The following is a 16,403-nucleotide window of genomic DNA, read 5'->3' on the forward strand; positions in this document are numbered from 1 at the left end:
CCCTACTGATGTATGCAAACGTTAACCCTGGCGAGTGCAATGGGCTAAAGCACAGGAGGGGAAAAGGCAATTTGGGAGAGAGCATTAGCAGCGTGGCCAACCCAGCCCTGCTCCCCTCTTCCAATAAATGTGTAAAGGCACTTTTATAAAGCAGCAGTGGACCCAGATAATTCACGTAAGGACCTTGAAAGATACTCCTGCAACAACAAAAAAAGACAAAGAAAGACACAAAGCTCGTTTATCTAACCAAACTCAGATTATTTAACCAACCTGATATCCTGGATAAGATCTTAAACACCTGAGGGAATAGTACCTGGGGGAAAGGGCCTATAAGGGTATGTTCCCATTAGTGGGTTGAAACTCAGCAAGGTCAGCCTTCCTCATTCACTGCCCCATTTGCACAGTGTTGTTCACATCAGAGAGTGGGGCAGGGATGTCTTCAAGGAACACACACAGCCTTTCTGGTGTCCCTGCAACCTCCACAGCCACCCCCCTGTGATTACATGCTCATTTGCACCTGTGCAATGGCTGTTGGGATGTGTTTACATTACCAATTACTGCACATCTAGTTTCCTAATTGGATTGAAGCTTGTTTGAGACAAAACACATCAGGTAGCAGAATTTGTCACGAAGCCACAGGATCCGTATGGATTGTGACTGACGTTGGGTGAACACAGTTTCGAAAGTTAGCAGTGAAAATGCACCGAATGCAGAGAAAGTGGCAATGTGAACACACCCTTAGGCTCCAGATGAAGCCATTTCTTTGTATTTCTTGGCAGGTTAAATACCTATCAGGGTACAGATGGGGAATTTCTGTCTGTCCCCCAACCTCACTTTGCTACCCACCTTTTCACCCATTTCTCACCTTCTCATCCATCACTTAAGATACTGCAACAGGTTTTGACCTTACCACAACACTGGCCCTACCCTCAGTTCTTTCCTTTTCTCCAATAGGTATAGGTGACTACTATTTGCTTCTAAGGCATATGCTCAAGGACATAACTGGAGTGTGAGGAAGGAAACACATCCTATTAGGGAGTGTGTGTGTATGTTTATGTGTGTTAAGCTTCTTCCCAACACTACTGATACCATTGTCTGTAGTAAGAAGCAAGTTTTGCCCCCTTCCAACTTTGACCCATACTACAGACCATTACTTTTGTTCCATAGAACTAAACAGGAAACTCTGAGAACCAGTACCCTGTCTGCAGAACACTGTTCTGGGCTGTTTCTTCACCACACTATAGTGTGATGGAATTTAATGTAGCTTGACCCATTCCATGGAAAATCTAGTTGCTGCTGATGGTGGTGTAAACTGTTGCTAATGACCCATTTATGATATTCTCAGTAGTCGTGCCCACGCTGTGGAACACCCCTCCCATCAGATGTCAAGGAGATAAATAACTGTACAACCCTTAGAAGACATCTAAATGCAACCCTGTAAAGGGAAGTTTTTTAAATGTTTAATGGTTTATTATATTTTCATATATGTTGGAAGCCGTCCAGAGTAGCTGGGTCAACCCAGTCAGATGGGCAGGGGGTTGGACTCGATGGCCCTTGTGGTCTCTTCCAACTCTATGATTCTATGAAATAATAAAGTTGTTGTTGTTGTTGTTGTTGTCTAAATGACCCATTTGTGATAATAGCCCCTCTGTTTAGAAGCAATCATTTCTCTTTTTCACTCTCAATCTCTAGACTCAACAACCACTAGCTTTATGTACACTTAGAAGTTCAGAGGCTCTTTTCAGGTATATATATATATTTAAAGAAATTCATTTTATTTTAATTTACAGTATGGAAAAAGCACTGCACATTTTTGGGTGGCCCCATTTTGCTTCCATACTGATGGGCACTCAGACACCTGTGTTCACGATTACACAGGATAATAGTTAATGTTGATTTTCAAACCCAAAGAGAGAACTCAAGGGATTAAGCATTCATTAGTGTGGTAAAGCAAACTAGCCCCAGAAGTGCAGTTTGTTACACAAAGAAGTGTGGAGACCCTTTGAAAGCCACCAAGGTATTAGTTACATTTAACATTTGTAAAGTGTTATGCTGCTCTTTGTGTGTGCCATGTTTGTACAGTCAGGTTAAGCGATTCACACCTTAAGCATATGCAAAGGGTTCTTTTGAATGAGGTAAAAGGTATTTGAAATTCATGAATATACACCAAGGCAAAATGGAATTAGATAAACTTTATCTAGAGCTGAAAGACAGATAAATTCATTTAAGTAGGATGTAAATTATGAGTCCAACTCAACTTTTGTTATGATAACTTGTCCATGGGAGACAATAGATGCTTCTGTCTAAGCCTAAGGTAGCACATTTGCACTGCTCTGTCCATATAATTAACAGTGCTGCTGGATTTTTTCACTTCTGGATGACCATGTAAAACAACACATTCAGTGTAGTTCATTTCCTCCTCCGCCAATTAAAATTACTATGTTGGAGTTACACAAGTTAATTGCCACAGGTGCTATTTCACTGGATGTAATTAAGGGATTTGGTCACGGAGATGCATGTTCCATTGAGATTGCTTTGCTAGTTCTCCATTCCTAAGGAAATAAGTATCCCAGCATGCCCTACAATTGTCAAATAAACTGCTTCTGAGGTTGTATCTGGGCACATTGTTTTTCTGCAGCTGAGTAGCAACATGGGACTACATCCTAAGTTGTAACCTAGCACAATTACTAGCAAAAATAAGACTAGACTTTCAGTATTTTAATCTGTATTAAAGATGCATTGTCTTATTTTTTCCTGTTTGTTAGTATTCTGGGCTTTGCCTGGAATTAAAAGCATGCAATTTAATTTAATGTACATATATCTGCTTATTTTGCATGATTTGCTCTGCTTCCAAAATTAAGGTTCAGAATTTAGATATTCAAACCATTCAAAATTCAGCTCTGCTAGCTCAGCTTTGGTTGTTATATGGCAAATAGGGATTAAAGAAGAGTATTTAAGATGTGGCCAAATGAGTCACGTAGGCTGAAAATGATTGTGGGAGGAGTTATTAAATGTAAACTCCACCCACAAGCCTGTAGAAGTTCTTTCCAGTTCAAGATTGGTGTCTGAACCTGCAATACATTACCCATGTGAGGTTGCGGGTCCCCCTTACAACCCTAAAGATTAGAAACTTGATTCCCCACCCTGAAAGCTAAAGATTTTTGCATGCAAAATTCTGTGCCAGATACCATGTTTGAAGCTTGGGGAATGTAACACTTTAAATATATACAGTATACAGAACATATATAAACCTCTAGATACCCCTTTATTACTCTACAAACCGAGCCAGTTTTGTGATCTCTTATGTCAACATTTAATAATCTTCTCATGATTTTGTAACTCACTACACCTTCACCCAAACTAGAACTTCATTCTCCATTTTATACCTGAACTGGAAGACCAGAGCTTAGGCAATGTACTTTCATAGCTCAATTCACATTCTTCTTGGACCTGTCCTAAGGAGACCATTGCCAATCCTTTGACCTTGGTACTCTCAAGGATTTTATGGGCGGAAAAAGATCATACAGTGGTACCTCGGGTTACATACGCTTCAGGTTACATACGCTTCAGGTTACAGACTCCGCTAACCCAGAAATAGTACCTCAGGTTAAGAACTTTGGTTCAGGATGAGAACAGAAATCGTGCTCCGGCAGCGTGGCAGCAGCAGGAGGCCCCATTAGCTAAAGTGGTGCTTCAGGTTAAGAACAGTTTCAGGTTAAGAACGGACCTCCAGTACGAATTAAGTACTTAACCCGAGGTACCACTGTACTGGAAAGGCTCTGGATCTAAAGCCTTCTGATTCCCTCATCACTGGCCCCAACAAAGGAGACGAACTATAGAAACGCTGAAGCGCAGTTATTTTCCCTCTCACTGAAACTGATGGGAGGGGACATAAAGCTTGTATGGGGTGGGTGGGGGGAGAAACCTGGCAGGACTCAGGAAGTAGCAGTTCCTCCACCACAGACTCCCCTCCCACCCTCACCTCCATAGGATTGCTTAGTTAACATGCTTTCTTTTTAAAAGAAGAGTGGATCAATGTTACCACCAATGACTCTGGGGCAACGGATTACAGCATTTTGAGCGAATCCTGTTGCTAGATAAATGGGGATTGACTCCCTAAGATAGTATGCAGAAGAACCATTTGTCTGATAATTATGAGTTTCTGTTGAGATCAAGAATCTAGGTATGTAGTTCCTTGGCCTCTTTTGCGGGCCCATTTATATATTCTGCTGCTATTGCGAGTGCTTTAAGGGACCTTGATACAGCAGGACATAAATCAATAGTCTGCTTGCTTTCAGAATACAGGAATACCCTTGCTTTAGAGAAGAATATAGGAAATAGTTCTATATCTTCCTTACTTTTAAAAAGTGGATTTTGCTTTTGTGTCTTCATTCCTGTACTGATGAACAGCTGTTGTTGACAGTTATTGACCAACAATAGGGGGGCAATGTGTTTCAGATCATCTATGTTATCAACAATAGCTGTCCATCAGTATATGAATGTACGCAGTGCGATCCTATGGATGTTTACTCAGAAGCAAACTCTATGGTTTACAATAGTGCGTTTAAGCTTGCAGCTTCAATGGGGCTTACTACTGTGTAGATATGTAAAGGATTGCACTGCATGACTTAAAAATAAGACGAATCACATTCAATCTATAGGGATTATGGTAAAAAGATGGAAATTCTAGCCATCTATTAGCTTTCGCTTGTGACTCAAAATATATCCTACCGTCTTTGTTCTGGTTTCAATGCAATTATTCTTTTTTAAATTGTGATATTTACCTTAATTTTTAAAGAGGCAAGAGGTGGATATGTTGGAGGCGGAGAGGTAAGAAATTAATTAGGATTATTTTAAATCTAAGATTAAAACAGTGTGCCTGCATATAGATTTGCTTCAATGAGCTGGGTCTACTGAAGTGTTAAACATGACTGTACAAATTAGGGAAGGCAATAGATATGCCTGGGGAATAGTGGATGCCATTCTTTTATATGCCTTCTTCCTCCTATGGATAAGTCATGTTTCATTCTTTTTGTCGAGATGTGTGACCTCAAATTGGTTTAATATATCATTTGGCTAAAACTGGAAGGCACTAGCAAAACTTCATTTCAAGCCTTCGCTGGTTCTCATCAAGGGCTTGATCTAAGTTGCCACTTGTGATCTACCTGATTATAGGGTTGGTAGAGAGTTGCTGAGCTTTTGGGGGGCAAAGTTTTTTGGGCAATTTCCACCCGGACACTGCTTCCAACTGCAGTATTCCAGATATATCTGGGAAATTCCAGACGTATGGCAGCCCTACCTTATTGCAACTTGGAAAGTACCATTGCTCTAGTATGATGTACTGTATGTGAGCCATTTCTCCCCACCTCCAAAGCAATGCACCCCAGTTCCAAAATGAATGCGGGCTTTTTGCAGAAGCAGGTTAATAACATCAGCTTTGCAGGATCACTGCATATGTACTTGTCCTGCATTCCAGTGCAAATAATTCTCTCTTATATAATAACCAACACAGCATATTATTATTATTATTATTATTATTAATATTTACTGAATTTATATACCGCCCTATACCCCGAGGTTTCAGGGCGGTACAAATAGCCCATTTTAATTTGCTATCTGTGGCTAGCACCAACATGCTTTTTTGACCCCTATCAAATATCTTGCAAATGGTTGCATTGTTATGGAAATGACAGGCGCCAGATGTGTACTGTGATCTGCAATCAGAGATATATTGGTTATAAGAGCAAAATTACTGTTTCTGTTGCATTTCAGCTCCTCTCTTTGAAGTTTATGGTTTTTAAAGAAAATGCCCGCAAGTGAAGGCCTAATAAGATTCTGAAATGCAACAACTTACTGGGATATTATACAGCAGTTTTAGAACATCAGAGAAACTGGCATAAATAACCACACGGTGAAAAGCTCTTCAGCAGACAATGACAGAGATGATGACAGAGTGGCAAAGGAATACGTTTTCAATTCACGAGAGTTAACGGCGCTGCACTGCATTTTCTAAACAAAGGTTGCTGAACATTTCGTGAAGTACCCACTTAATATTCAATCGCAAGATTACAGATGCAATAAAGACAACTGATAAAATTCACAGCAGGACGTTCTACATGATACAACATTTCCAGTAACATTTCCAGTTCACTGTTTTTCAGTACTGTACCTAATCTCCATATAAAATTAGTTCATCTTTCTTGTTTGATTTCAGAGTTTAATTATGCTGTTCATCTCTTTAGAAACTAATTGAGCTAGGGGTTTCATCATCAAAGTATAGCTTATCTTTTAAGATGTAGGTCTAATCATGGTTGTCACCCCATTTGCAAGCAGCCTTCATTTCCTTTAGTCTCCAATGGCTCTCTTGCTCTCTCTCGCTCTGTATCAATCTATTACCTTTCTTTCTCTCTTACTGAGTCAGTACATTGGGCCATCTAGCTCATAATTGTCTACACTGACTGGCAGCAGTTCTCCAGGTTTTCAGAAGGCATCTATCCAGGTATTGAACCAAGGAGCTTCTGTATGCAAAACAGGCACTTTTCCATACTAGTCTAGAAGGTTCCCCAACATTCCAGAACAGAAGGATGGAAGAGGAAGAGGACTTTGGTGGAAATGCACGAAGTTTTGCAGGCCGAGTTTATTTCCCACTACTAGCTGGCTACAATTTTGGGGGTGGCGCTGTGGGTTAAACCACAGAGCCTAGGACTTGCCGATCAGAAGGTCGATGGTTCGAATCCCTGCAATGGGGTGAGCTCCTGTTGCTCAGTCCCTGCTCCTGCCAACCTAGCAGTTCGAAAGCATGTCAAAGTGCAAGTAGATAAATAGGTACCGCTCCGGCGGGAAGGTAAACGGCATTTCTGTGCACTGCTCTGGTTCACCATGCTGGCCACATGACCCGGAAGCTGTACGTCGGCTCCCTCGGCCAATAAAGTGAGATGAGCGCCGCAACCCCAGAGTCAGTCACAACTGGACCTAATGGTCAGGGGTCCCTTTACTTTACTCCCTGAAAGTTTAGGCACAACACATATACCCCATGCACTCTCACTCACTCACTCTCTCTCACACACACACATCATAGGTTTACATTTAATTTCTTCACACATCCTATCAAACTGTGGTGTTCAGTAAACAGTTGTTTGTTTAAATGCACTTAAACTAGTGGATGATTCAGTTGTTATGGGGATCATGTACATCTGAATTCCTTTATTTAAACTCGGGATTCCCATCACTGAACCAGTTTAAGTGTATTTTATGGTCACTAAAATATGAGAAGAGAAAGCCATTAATATACTCACCTTTCCTTTAAAATTTGGTGATGATTAGTTCACCTCTTCATCCATATAATTACAGCGATGCCAGGCTCCCACATATCCTGCAGTTTTCAAATGTTTCTTTATATATATCCAGACTATTTCCAGATGGTTTTCCCGAGCATTGTTAGAAGTTAAAAATGCAGCAGGCTGTGACTGTCTTAATTGAGGCCTTTACCCCCTGGATGCTTCCAAAACCTGTAGCGGGGACAAAGTGCATATCGTGAGATGTTCCAGAGGGGGTTCTATAAATCTGCCACCATACTTGGTATGTTTTTGTGTGTTCTCCCCCTAACCCAGCAATGACCCTTACAAAACACACACCATGCTAAGATTATTTATGCTCCTGGCAGGAATAATCTGCATTAGATGGCTGCATATGAGCTGGCTAGAATTCATGTAGCAATATGAAAGCTGCTTTGGCAACACTTCTGTGTGTTTATTTTGGAGACAATGGCTGACCAAGATTTTTTTATTACGCTTGCTTCTTTTCTCCAGTTTGCAAATGAATGAAGTTATCTTAGGGAAGTTCTCATCGAATTTTCCCATTTTTTTTCTGGCTCGCTCACAGCAGAACTGATAAATGGTCCACAAAATGTGAAATGCCAGAATGGATATGAAGAAGCTGAAGAAATGGACATTAGTGTGGGAAAGATGAGCAATCAAAAAACAGGATTCCCATGAATATTGTACTAAAATTACAGCTTGCGGTTACCCTGGAATGACAGTAACAGAGCCATACCACTGGCTAGTTTAAGAAAAGAAAGACATTTCTGGGTTTCCTGCACCACTATTTATGCTCATGATACGAAGTATGGTTTGTTGCAACTAGTTAATGTCAATAACAAAGATCGCACAGGCATACATGAATTACACGAATAGTACACTAACATAAAAAAGCCTGCTGGATTAGGCCAAGAGCCCATCTGCTCCAACATCCTGTTATCATAGTGGCAGGGGAATACAGGTAGCACTGTGGTCTAAACCACTGAGCCTCTTGGGTTTACCAATAAGAAGGTCAGTGATTTGAATCCTCATAACAGGGATGAGCTCCCATCGCTCCGTCCCAGCTCCTGCCCACCTAGCAGTTCAAAAACACACTAGTGTAAGTAGATAAATAGGTACCACTGAGGTGGAAAGGTAAACGGCATTTCCTTGTGCTCTGGCACTCGTCATGGTGTTCAGTTGTGCCAGAAGCAATTTAGTGATGCTGGCCACATGACCTGGAAAGCTGTCTGTGGACAAATGCTGGCTCCCTCAGTCTGAATCAAGACAAATGCCACACCCCTTGGTCGCCTTTGACTGGACTTAACTGTCCAGGGGTCATTTACCTTTACCTTTACCTTTACCTTATCATAGTAGTCAACCAGATGTATGTGAAACCCAAAAGAAGGACCTGAGCACAACAGCACACTCCCCAGTGGTAATGGGACATGGGGCAAGATGCTACATTGTGGTGTTTTAAAAAAAGTCTCTTACAAGTGGATTTGCATACAATTTTAGGCTGATTTCAGTAAATGCTAAGCATGTGTTTGAATATCCCATTAAAATGAAGCTTAGACATTAGACATGACCAATAATTTGTCCAAAACCAGGGGAATGTTGACATTTTGCCAACAGTTCTTAACCTGGCAATTCATATATGCAGATATTCTTCCATGGCCTCTATTGATATTTTAAAATATTGATTAGCTAGAAAAATAACAACTTTTTTAAAAACTGGAACTCAGAATAGTTATAAAATCTGGAGTTAATCAGACCAGTTTCAATTGTCTGAAAGTGAGGACCACTAAAACTCAGATTTAAGACCAGTTTTAAAGATACAAGGAGGAGTGAATAATGAACATTATTTTTATAAGTTCAAATAGAGTAGTTACTTGCTTGCTAGGGCTTTGAAAATGTGTTCATAAAAACAATTAAAACTATTCAGCAGTATGTCATCATAGTAATGATATATTTATGACCATCAGAATACTCTCTTGACAGTTTCCATTGCTTTCTAATATTCCATATCAAATGCTATCTGAAAATGTAGCCAATCTATATTAAAACCTGAGACTTAAATGGATTTTTGTGACAGTTTCATAATGCAGAGGGGGCTTTATAAAATCAAGTCAAATACCTTGCATAGTCTCTGTCAAATGTTATGAGTGGTCTGGAAAATAAAAATTGAATTCCATTTTGTTATTCAATATATTTGCCGTTATTCTCTTTCTCTCTCAGATATATATATGTATAATATCACCAATCATGTTGATGGAAGCATGTTTTCCTAGTTGTGCATATTTTTCCTTAGCTGAACGGAGTTATGTTTGGAAAAAGATGTTGTGTATCCACAATTGTCCAACCTAATTCAACAACTAAGTTGTGTATGTACAGCCTAGTGCTATAAACTCATGATGAGTTTTCTGGGAGAAAGAGCAGAAGACTAGATTCAGTCCCATTGCTTCAGAATCTCCATCAAAAAGCTGATCAGCAATTTCCACCAGATTTTTCTGGGCTGCACTCATACAACCTCGGTTTCCAGCCATGATTTTTCAGACAGAGCCCAGTTTGTATATGTATATAAGAGTCTGGGAGATGTGTGGACACTTCCATATTATCCTGATTCAAATAAAGCAAAAAAGGGCCTCATCCTAAGATTGCCTGCACAAACCAATTAACAAAAGTTTTGGAAATATATTGGTGATTAGCAACAAATCTATCAGAGCAGATAGGTATCAGCATAAATATTTAGGATAAGGCTGCTCAGCACAGTACCTGAATAGTCACCTGAATATAGTTAACTAATACACATTATTCACTTCAGATACACACAGATTTCATGCAGATTGCTACGGTTTCCACCATGGAAAGGGAAGCTCTTTGGCAAACGTACCTTTCCGCAGAGTAGCTTCATCTATTGATATGCACTGGAGCGTTCACATCTGGAAGAGATCACTAGCTCAAGTTGACAATGATTTATCTAAAATAATGTTTAATAATGGATAAGTAAGGTTTTATATTGTTGTGAGCTCCCTGCTTCCCTGAGTGATAAGAAACACTGCCTGGGTGGTTCCTTTGGAAGAGAGAGTGCTGTGGGGACTTTGGGCATTTTTGTAATGTTTGCTTTATTTTGCAAGTATACAAGGAGAACATAAAGGGAAGCAAGCAGCAGATGCTTCTAGCAGGCAGTATATCCACATCATAGGAAAGCAAAGACTCTTAAACCTTGGCTGTGTACACACTATACATTTAAATCACACCCCCCCCCTTGAAAAAAAGAATTTATGCCTCACTGAGGCTGCAATTCCCAGACCCTTAACAAACTAGAATTCCAAGGATTCTTGGTGGAGGGCAAGAGAGATAATAATAATTTATTATTTATACCCCGCCCATCTGGCTGAGTTTCCCCAGCTACTCTGGGCGGCTCCCAATCAAGTGTTAAAAACAGTACAGCATTAAATATTAAAAACCTCCCTGAACAGGGCTGCCTTCAGATGTCTTTTAAAGATAGGATAGCTGCTTATTTCCTTCATATCTGATGGGAGGGCATTCCACAGGGTGGGTGCCACTACCGAGAAGGCCCTCTGTCTGGTTCCCTGTAACCTCACTTATCGCAATGAGGGAACTGCCAGAAGGCCCTCGGCGCTGGATCTCAGTGTCCGGGCTGAACGATGGGGGTGGAGATGTGCTTTAAATGTGTGGTATGTATGAAGCCAGTATTGCCTACTCTGGCTGGCAGCAGCTCTCAAGGAGTCTCAAGCAGAGGAATCTTTCTGTCCCCTTCTGCTTCAGCCGTGTTAACTGAAGATGCTACAGATCAAACCTAGGATAAAGGTGCCTGCATAGCGACGGAGAGGTGGGTGATCAGTAATGGGACCACACCATGAGAGGCGGTTTAACCTTCCCTCCTCAGCGCATGCCTGATGAAAAAGCCCAACATTCCTTCTGCCCCAGCCACTAATTACCTCAGGGGAAGTATCAACTGGCAGTGCAATATCAAATAGCAGCACCAGCGTGATTTGTTGTCGCAATCGGGGAAGATTAATTACCTTCCTTATGTGGGATGGCCCTGCTCTTGCAATTTATTTATTTTTTTAAAAGCAGAGATGTGAAATGCATTAATGCATTCCCTGTAATCTCTAGCTTGCTTGTCATCAGTTCCCTCCCTCCTTCCCTCCCTCTCTCTCTCTCTCTTCAAAAATCTGCCTCAACACTTGTTTCTTCCCACATACACATGTCACTTCCCTTACAGGTGAGATGTGTCACTCCCCCACCACCCCAATTCTTACAGCTTTTCCATTCCAGAAATTCAAGAGAGATTTCTTTGTATGTCCCAGCCACTAGTTCCCGTTGAAGAAACTGTTAACCACCCATCCTAGGCCATAAACAAGGAATCTCCCTAACAAAGGAAGATTGGCCACTTATAATATTATTTTTAAAATACTGATTAGCTAGGGAAAGAATGCTTCCCCTAACAGACTTTTTAAGCTACTGTGACCACACACACAAAAAACCACCCACATTTTGCACTGGCACTGTAGAAATCAAGTGCGCATCATCTTCTAATGCAGTGTGAAAGTCGAGGAGAAATTCATCAGTAGAACGGCCATGCTAACTCTATCAAACACAATATAATCCAGTCTTAAAATCTGAGGTTTGTGTTTTTTTCTTTCCATTCCGGGAATATTAAGGGTTGCAATTTCGAAGCTGGTGTTCCTGCACGAAAAATTGATTAGTTCAATTTCAAGGTGTCAAACTGGTGAACAGTTCAGTACACAGTAAAATTCAATTTTGGTGATTAACACTCACAATGACTATTTTTGTTATAACAGCCAAATTCTTATTTCCAAACCTGGTGTTCATTGTTCTGGTACACTTGCTTCCCCTGCAATCATCAGCTAGTTACTAGTTGGGAGAGAGATTTGTAGAAGAGAGCTGAGTGCTAGCAATCTACTGTGCAAATGTTGTTCGCACTGCATCCATCACGACTGGTGGAAAAAAGAGACAGCAGGAAATGAGAAGGAAATAGTTATTATGTCAACATAAATAAAAGAAGAAGAAACACCAATCAATTCTATATTGTCTTGTAAAAAATGGGGATGGGGGGAACTGATTGAAAACGTTCTCCTTGTAATAGCTTGTATATCCTGGATCTCTTATTGGAGGAAGCCACTAAAAACCACAGGGAAGAGAGCTTGTATCAGTACCGGAAATAATTAACTGAGAAGTTAATTAACAGTTTCATTGCCCGCCCACCTTTTGCGCCCATCGAGCCTTAGTTGTGCATAGGTCTGCATGACTAGTTCGGACATACAGTGGTACCTTGGTTTACAAACTTAATCCGTTCATTCTTAAACCAAAGCGTGCTTTCCCATAGCAGCGGGAGACTCAATTTACAAATGGAACACACTCAACAGGAAGCACCTGGGCACCACAGTTCAAGAAGGACACTGACAAACTGGAACGTGTCCAGAGGAGGGCAACCAAAATGGTCAAAGGCCTGGAAACGATGCCTTATGAGGAATGGCTAAGGGAGCTGGGCATGTTTAGCCTGGAGAAGAGGAGGTTAAGGGGTGATATGATAGCCATGTTCAAATATATAAAAGGATGTCACATAGAGGAGGGAGAAAGGTTGTTTTCTGCTGCTCCAGAGAAGCGGACACGGAGCAATGGATCCAAACTACAAGAAAGAAGATTCCACCTAAACATTAGGAAGAACTTCCTGACAGTAAGAGCTGTTCAACAGTGGAATTTGCTGCCAAGGAGTGTGGTGGAGTCTCCTCCTTTGGAGGTCTTTAAGCAGAGGCTTGACAACCATATGTCAGGAGTGCTCTGATGGTGTTTCCTGCTTGGCAGGGGGTTGGACTCGATGGCACTTGTGGTCTCTTCCAACTCTTTGATTCTATGAAACATGTTCTTATTCCAAGGCAAAGTTCACAAACCAAAACACCTACTTCCGGGTTTGCAGAGTTCTTAATCCAAGTTGTTCATAAACTAAGCTGTTCTAAAACCAAGGTACCACTGTAATGTGAATGGGGATGTGCATCATTTCTGATGTGTGTTCAAACACACATTCCTCCGAAGTGGGGATAGAAGTCATCTGTATTCAGCGGCACATCTGGATATGGGCATTGTTCATCTGCACTGCTTTGGGATGAGGAGCTGGGTGTGTGTCCACACCAGCATCCCCATCCTGCCCCAACACTTTAATGCTACCCGTGTCTGCTCAGAAGTATGCCCCGTGGGGACTTACTCCCAGGTATGTGTACACAGGGCTGCAGCCTAAGAATGACAGAACTGGGGCCAGGAGTGCAGACCTAGTTGCCCTGGCAAGGGAGGGCTGTTCACGACTCTTGCCAACACATCTGAACGCTTTTGCAAAGTGGGGCAAAATATTTGTCCAAAAGAAGGCGGCGGCACATTCTGTATGCCTCTCCCACTTTAGCTCAACATTAGTTTGGAATTTAGCTTTGATTATTATCTATGCAGTAAACAGCTAATTTATATTTATGCCTCCTCTCCCCAAGTTTGTGGGCTCAAATTCCATACTTTGCATTCTAATGCATCTACTTTGTATACACAAGAGGACCTTTTAAACAAGTTTTTAAACAGGCTAACTTTGAGTTCTTATAACTGTGTGCATTGCATTCCCCCGCAATAATGTAATTTTCACCCCAATGTCTACTTGGATGATAGAATGCCAGATTTGCATTGTTTTCTTGCTTTGATGCCACAGGTAGCTATCCTTGTCATGCTGAGTTTTGAAATTATTGTATTTAAGAACTAGCTTTGTATAGCATATGGGCGAGCTATTTATTTTCAGTATGCACACACATACACACACATTTAACGTTTTGAAGTTAAGCTTTCCGAATTTTATTTTTGGTAAATAGATTTGGTCAATCTAACCTGTAAAAGGTGTTAGAAAAGAAACCTGCATCAGATTGGGATGAATTCCAGTTTATTAATTTTGGCTCACCTCTGAAGTCTAACCAAAGAGAAGTGGGTGGCGCTGTAGTCTAAACCACTGAGCCTCTTGGATTTGCCGATCAGAAGGTTGGCAGTTCGAATCCCTACAACGGGGTAAGCTCCTGTTGCTCAGTCCCAGCTCCTGCCAACCTAGCAGTTTGAAAGCACCCCCCAAAGTGCAAGTAGATAAATAGGTACTGCTCCAGCGGGAAGGTAAACGGCGTTTCTGTGTACTGCTCTGGGTTCGGTGTTATGTTGCGCCAGAAGCGGCTTAGTCATGCTGGCCACATGACCCGGAAAAACTGTCTGCGGACAAATGGCCTGTAAAGCGAGATGAGTGCCGTAACCCCCGAGTTGTCTGCAACTGGACTTAACTGCCAGGGGTCCTTTACCTTTTTACCTGAAGTCTAACCATACTTACTCAGAATTGAATTCAGTGGAGCTTAAAGTCAGGTGAGTGGGGCTAGGATTGCTGCCTGAAATATGCAAGATAGCTGTACCTTTACCACTTATCTGAAAAGTTGGATAAGGAAGTATTTGAAAAGCAATCCTTATTTTTGCTAGATGCTTAGATATGCCCTGCAGCAAGTATTTCTCCCTGATTCCTTCCTGTGGGGCTTATGTGGGAGCAATGCTTAGCAGAGCACCAAAGGTAGATTTAGGGGAGAACGACTGGTTCGGTTGCATTGGCCCTGGAGCCTTGGGGGTGCTGCAACTATGAAGTAGACTGGAAGGTGAGAGGCGGCGGGTGCCAAATGTTGCAGTTGGCATGTTGCACAAAGCGCCACTGCAATTTAAGACCCCAAAGTCCATCACTGAGAGCACTCCTGGTGACAGCTGAGATGGAAGGCTGCTGAAACTAGTTCTCAAAACTCATGTGTACAACTATATCTTTCCCATTAGTAACAGCTACTGGATAGTTTCACTGTATGGCAATTAACTTTTTTACCTCATTAATGACCAGTCAGTGGAAGACACACTAAAACATGTTAATGTTGTCACTTGATCACCAGACTATCAGGTGTTCAAAAAGGGGAGAGAGAAAGATGCTCTGAGTTAATTTGTGATGCATGAGTTGTTAACTCATAATGAACCCCACTAGATTCCATCTTGTTACTGCAATCAAGTGGTTAAGACACTTCACTTGACTGCCTCGTTGCTGAAAGCTAAAAATGTGTGAGTCTGAAATCAGACAGCCAGCACAAGTCCACTCAGTTATAAGGAGCCTGATCTAATATGTCAGTCAGATCATTTCCTCGCGAAGCTGGAAAAACAGTTCATGACAGACTGTCTTTGTTGTGGTGACTACCTGGCTCATACTTCTACTGTATTTTTCTGGCTTCGTAATAACATAAAGCTCTTTGTCCCCTCAAGGCTTCCTTTCTGTGAAATATGCCTTTTTCTAAGGAAATTACATTTGTGGAATCCAAGATGCACCAGGAGTGTAGCAGACTTTTCTTCCCGTGAGAGTAATGCGTAAATAAATCTTTATGGATAAGGCCACATGTGACTTGGATCCAGAAAAATAGAAACAGCAGATGCAAATTGCCTTGCGCCATTCAGAAGTACATGAACTGTGCTACTGTTTAAGAAGCTGTTTCAGTTCTTATTAGTTCACTTCCCTGCTTAGTGTTGATTTCCATAGAAATATGCCCCCACAATAGTTTATGAACCTGGGTGTTTTCTTCTTTCCTTTAAAGAATTTGTATTTTGTAGCACTGCGGTGAATATTTCTTTCCTTGGCCGTTCTCCGTCCATTTATGAGAAAAGAAATAGCATTCAAAAATTGTGAAATGGAAAAGAAAAAATTGGTGAAATAGGTTGGGTGCAACGTTTCTTTGTTATGCTTCCCTTTCAAGGTGGCCAATGGGTGCTCCATTCATTTTACACACCATCTCTCTGTGGTCTGCACTCTGCAGCCTTCCTGTGGGCCTGTTTCTTGAAAACCTGGAAATGAGTGAATCTGCCAGTTTTGGTTTCTCTAAGTTTCTTATTTTTCTAGTCTTCGGTTCTCCCCATTTCCACATTACCTTGAGATTTTATTTGAAGTTCTCATTAAAATTCATCTTAATATACACATTTGTATTCAATTTTGCCTAATACAGTGGTGCCCCGCAAGACGAATGCCTTGCAAGACGA

General features: G+C 41.3%; 1 protein-coding gene across 2 annotated transcripts in view; it reads right to left on the minus strand.

The window, feature by feature from the left end:
- Window positions 1-10,682, minus strand: part of AFF3 (ALF transcription elongation factor 3) — a 243,119-nt gene extending 232,437 nt beyond the window's left edge. The window contains exons 1-2 of one of the 2 annotated variants that reach the window (XM_081002935.1): window positions 10,189-10,682; window positions 7,296-7,508 (exon numbers count right to left, since the gene is read on the minus strand). Coding sequence is in view for 1 of the 2 variants with exons in the window: in XM_081002932.1 (XP_080859058.1) it covers window positions 6,397-6,434 (38 nt within the window). In the remaining variant the exon portion in view is untranslated. Of the gene's footprint in view, window positions 1-6,396; window positions 6,477-7,295; window positions 7,509-10,188 lie in introns of those variants that run through there. The other variant, XM_081002932.1, reaches the window with a different exon arrangement.
- Between the last annotated feature and the right edge of the window lie 5,721 nt (window positions 10,683-16,403).

Source organism: Podarcis pityusensis (assembly GCF_964106645.2).
Source record: "Podarcis pityusensis genome assembly, chromosome: 4".
Lineage (NCBI taxonomy): Eukaryota > Metazoa > Chordata > Lepidosauria > Squamata > Lacertidae > Podarcis > Podarcis pityusensis.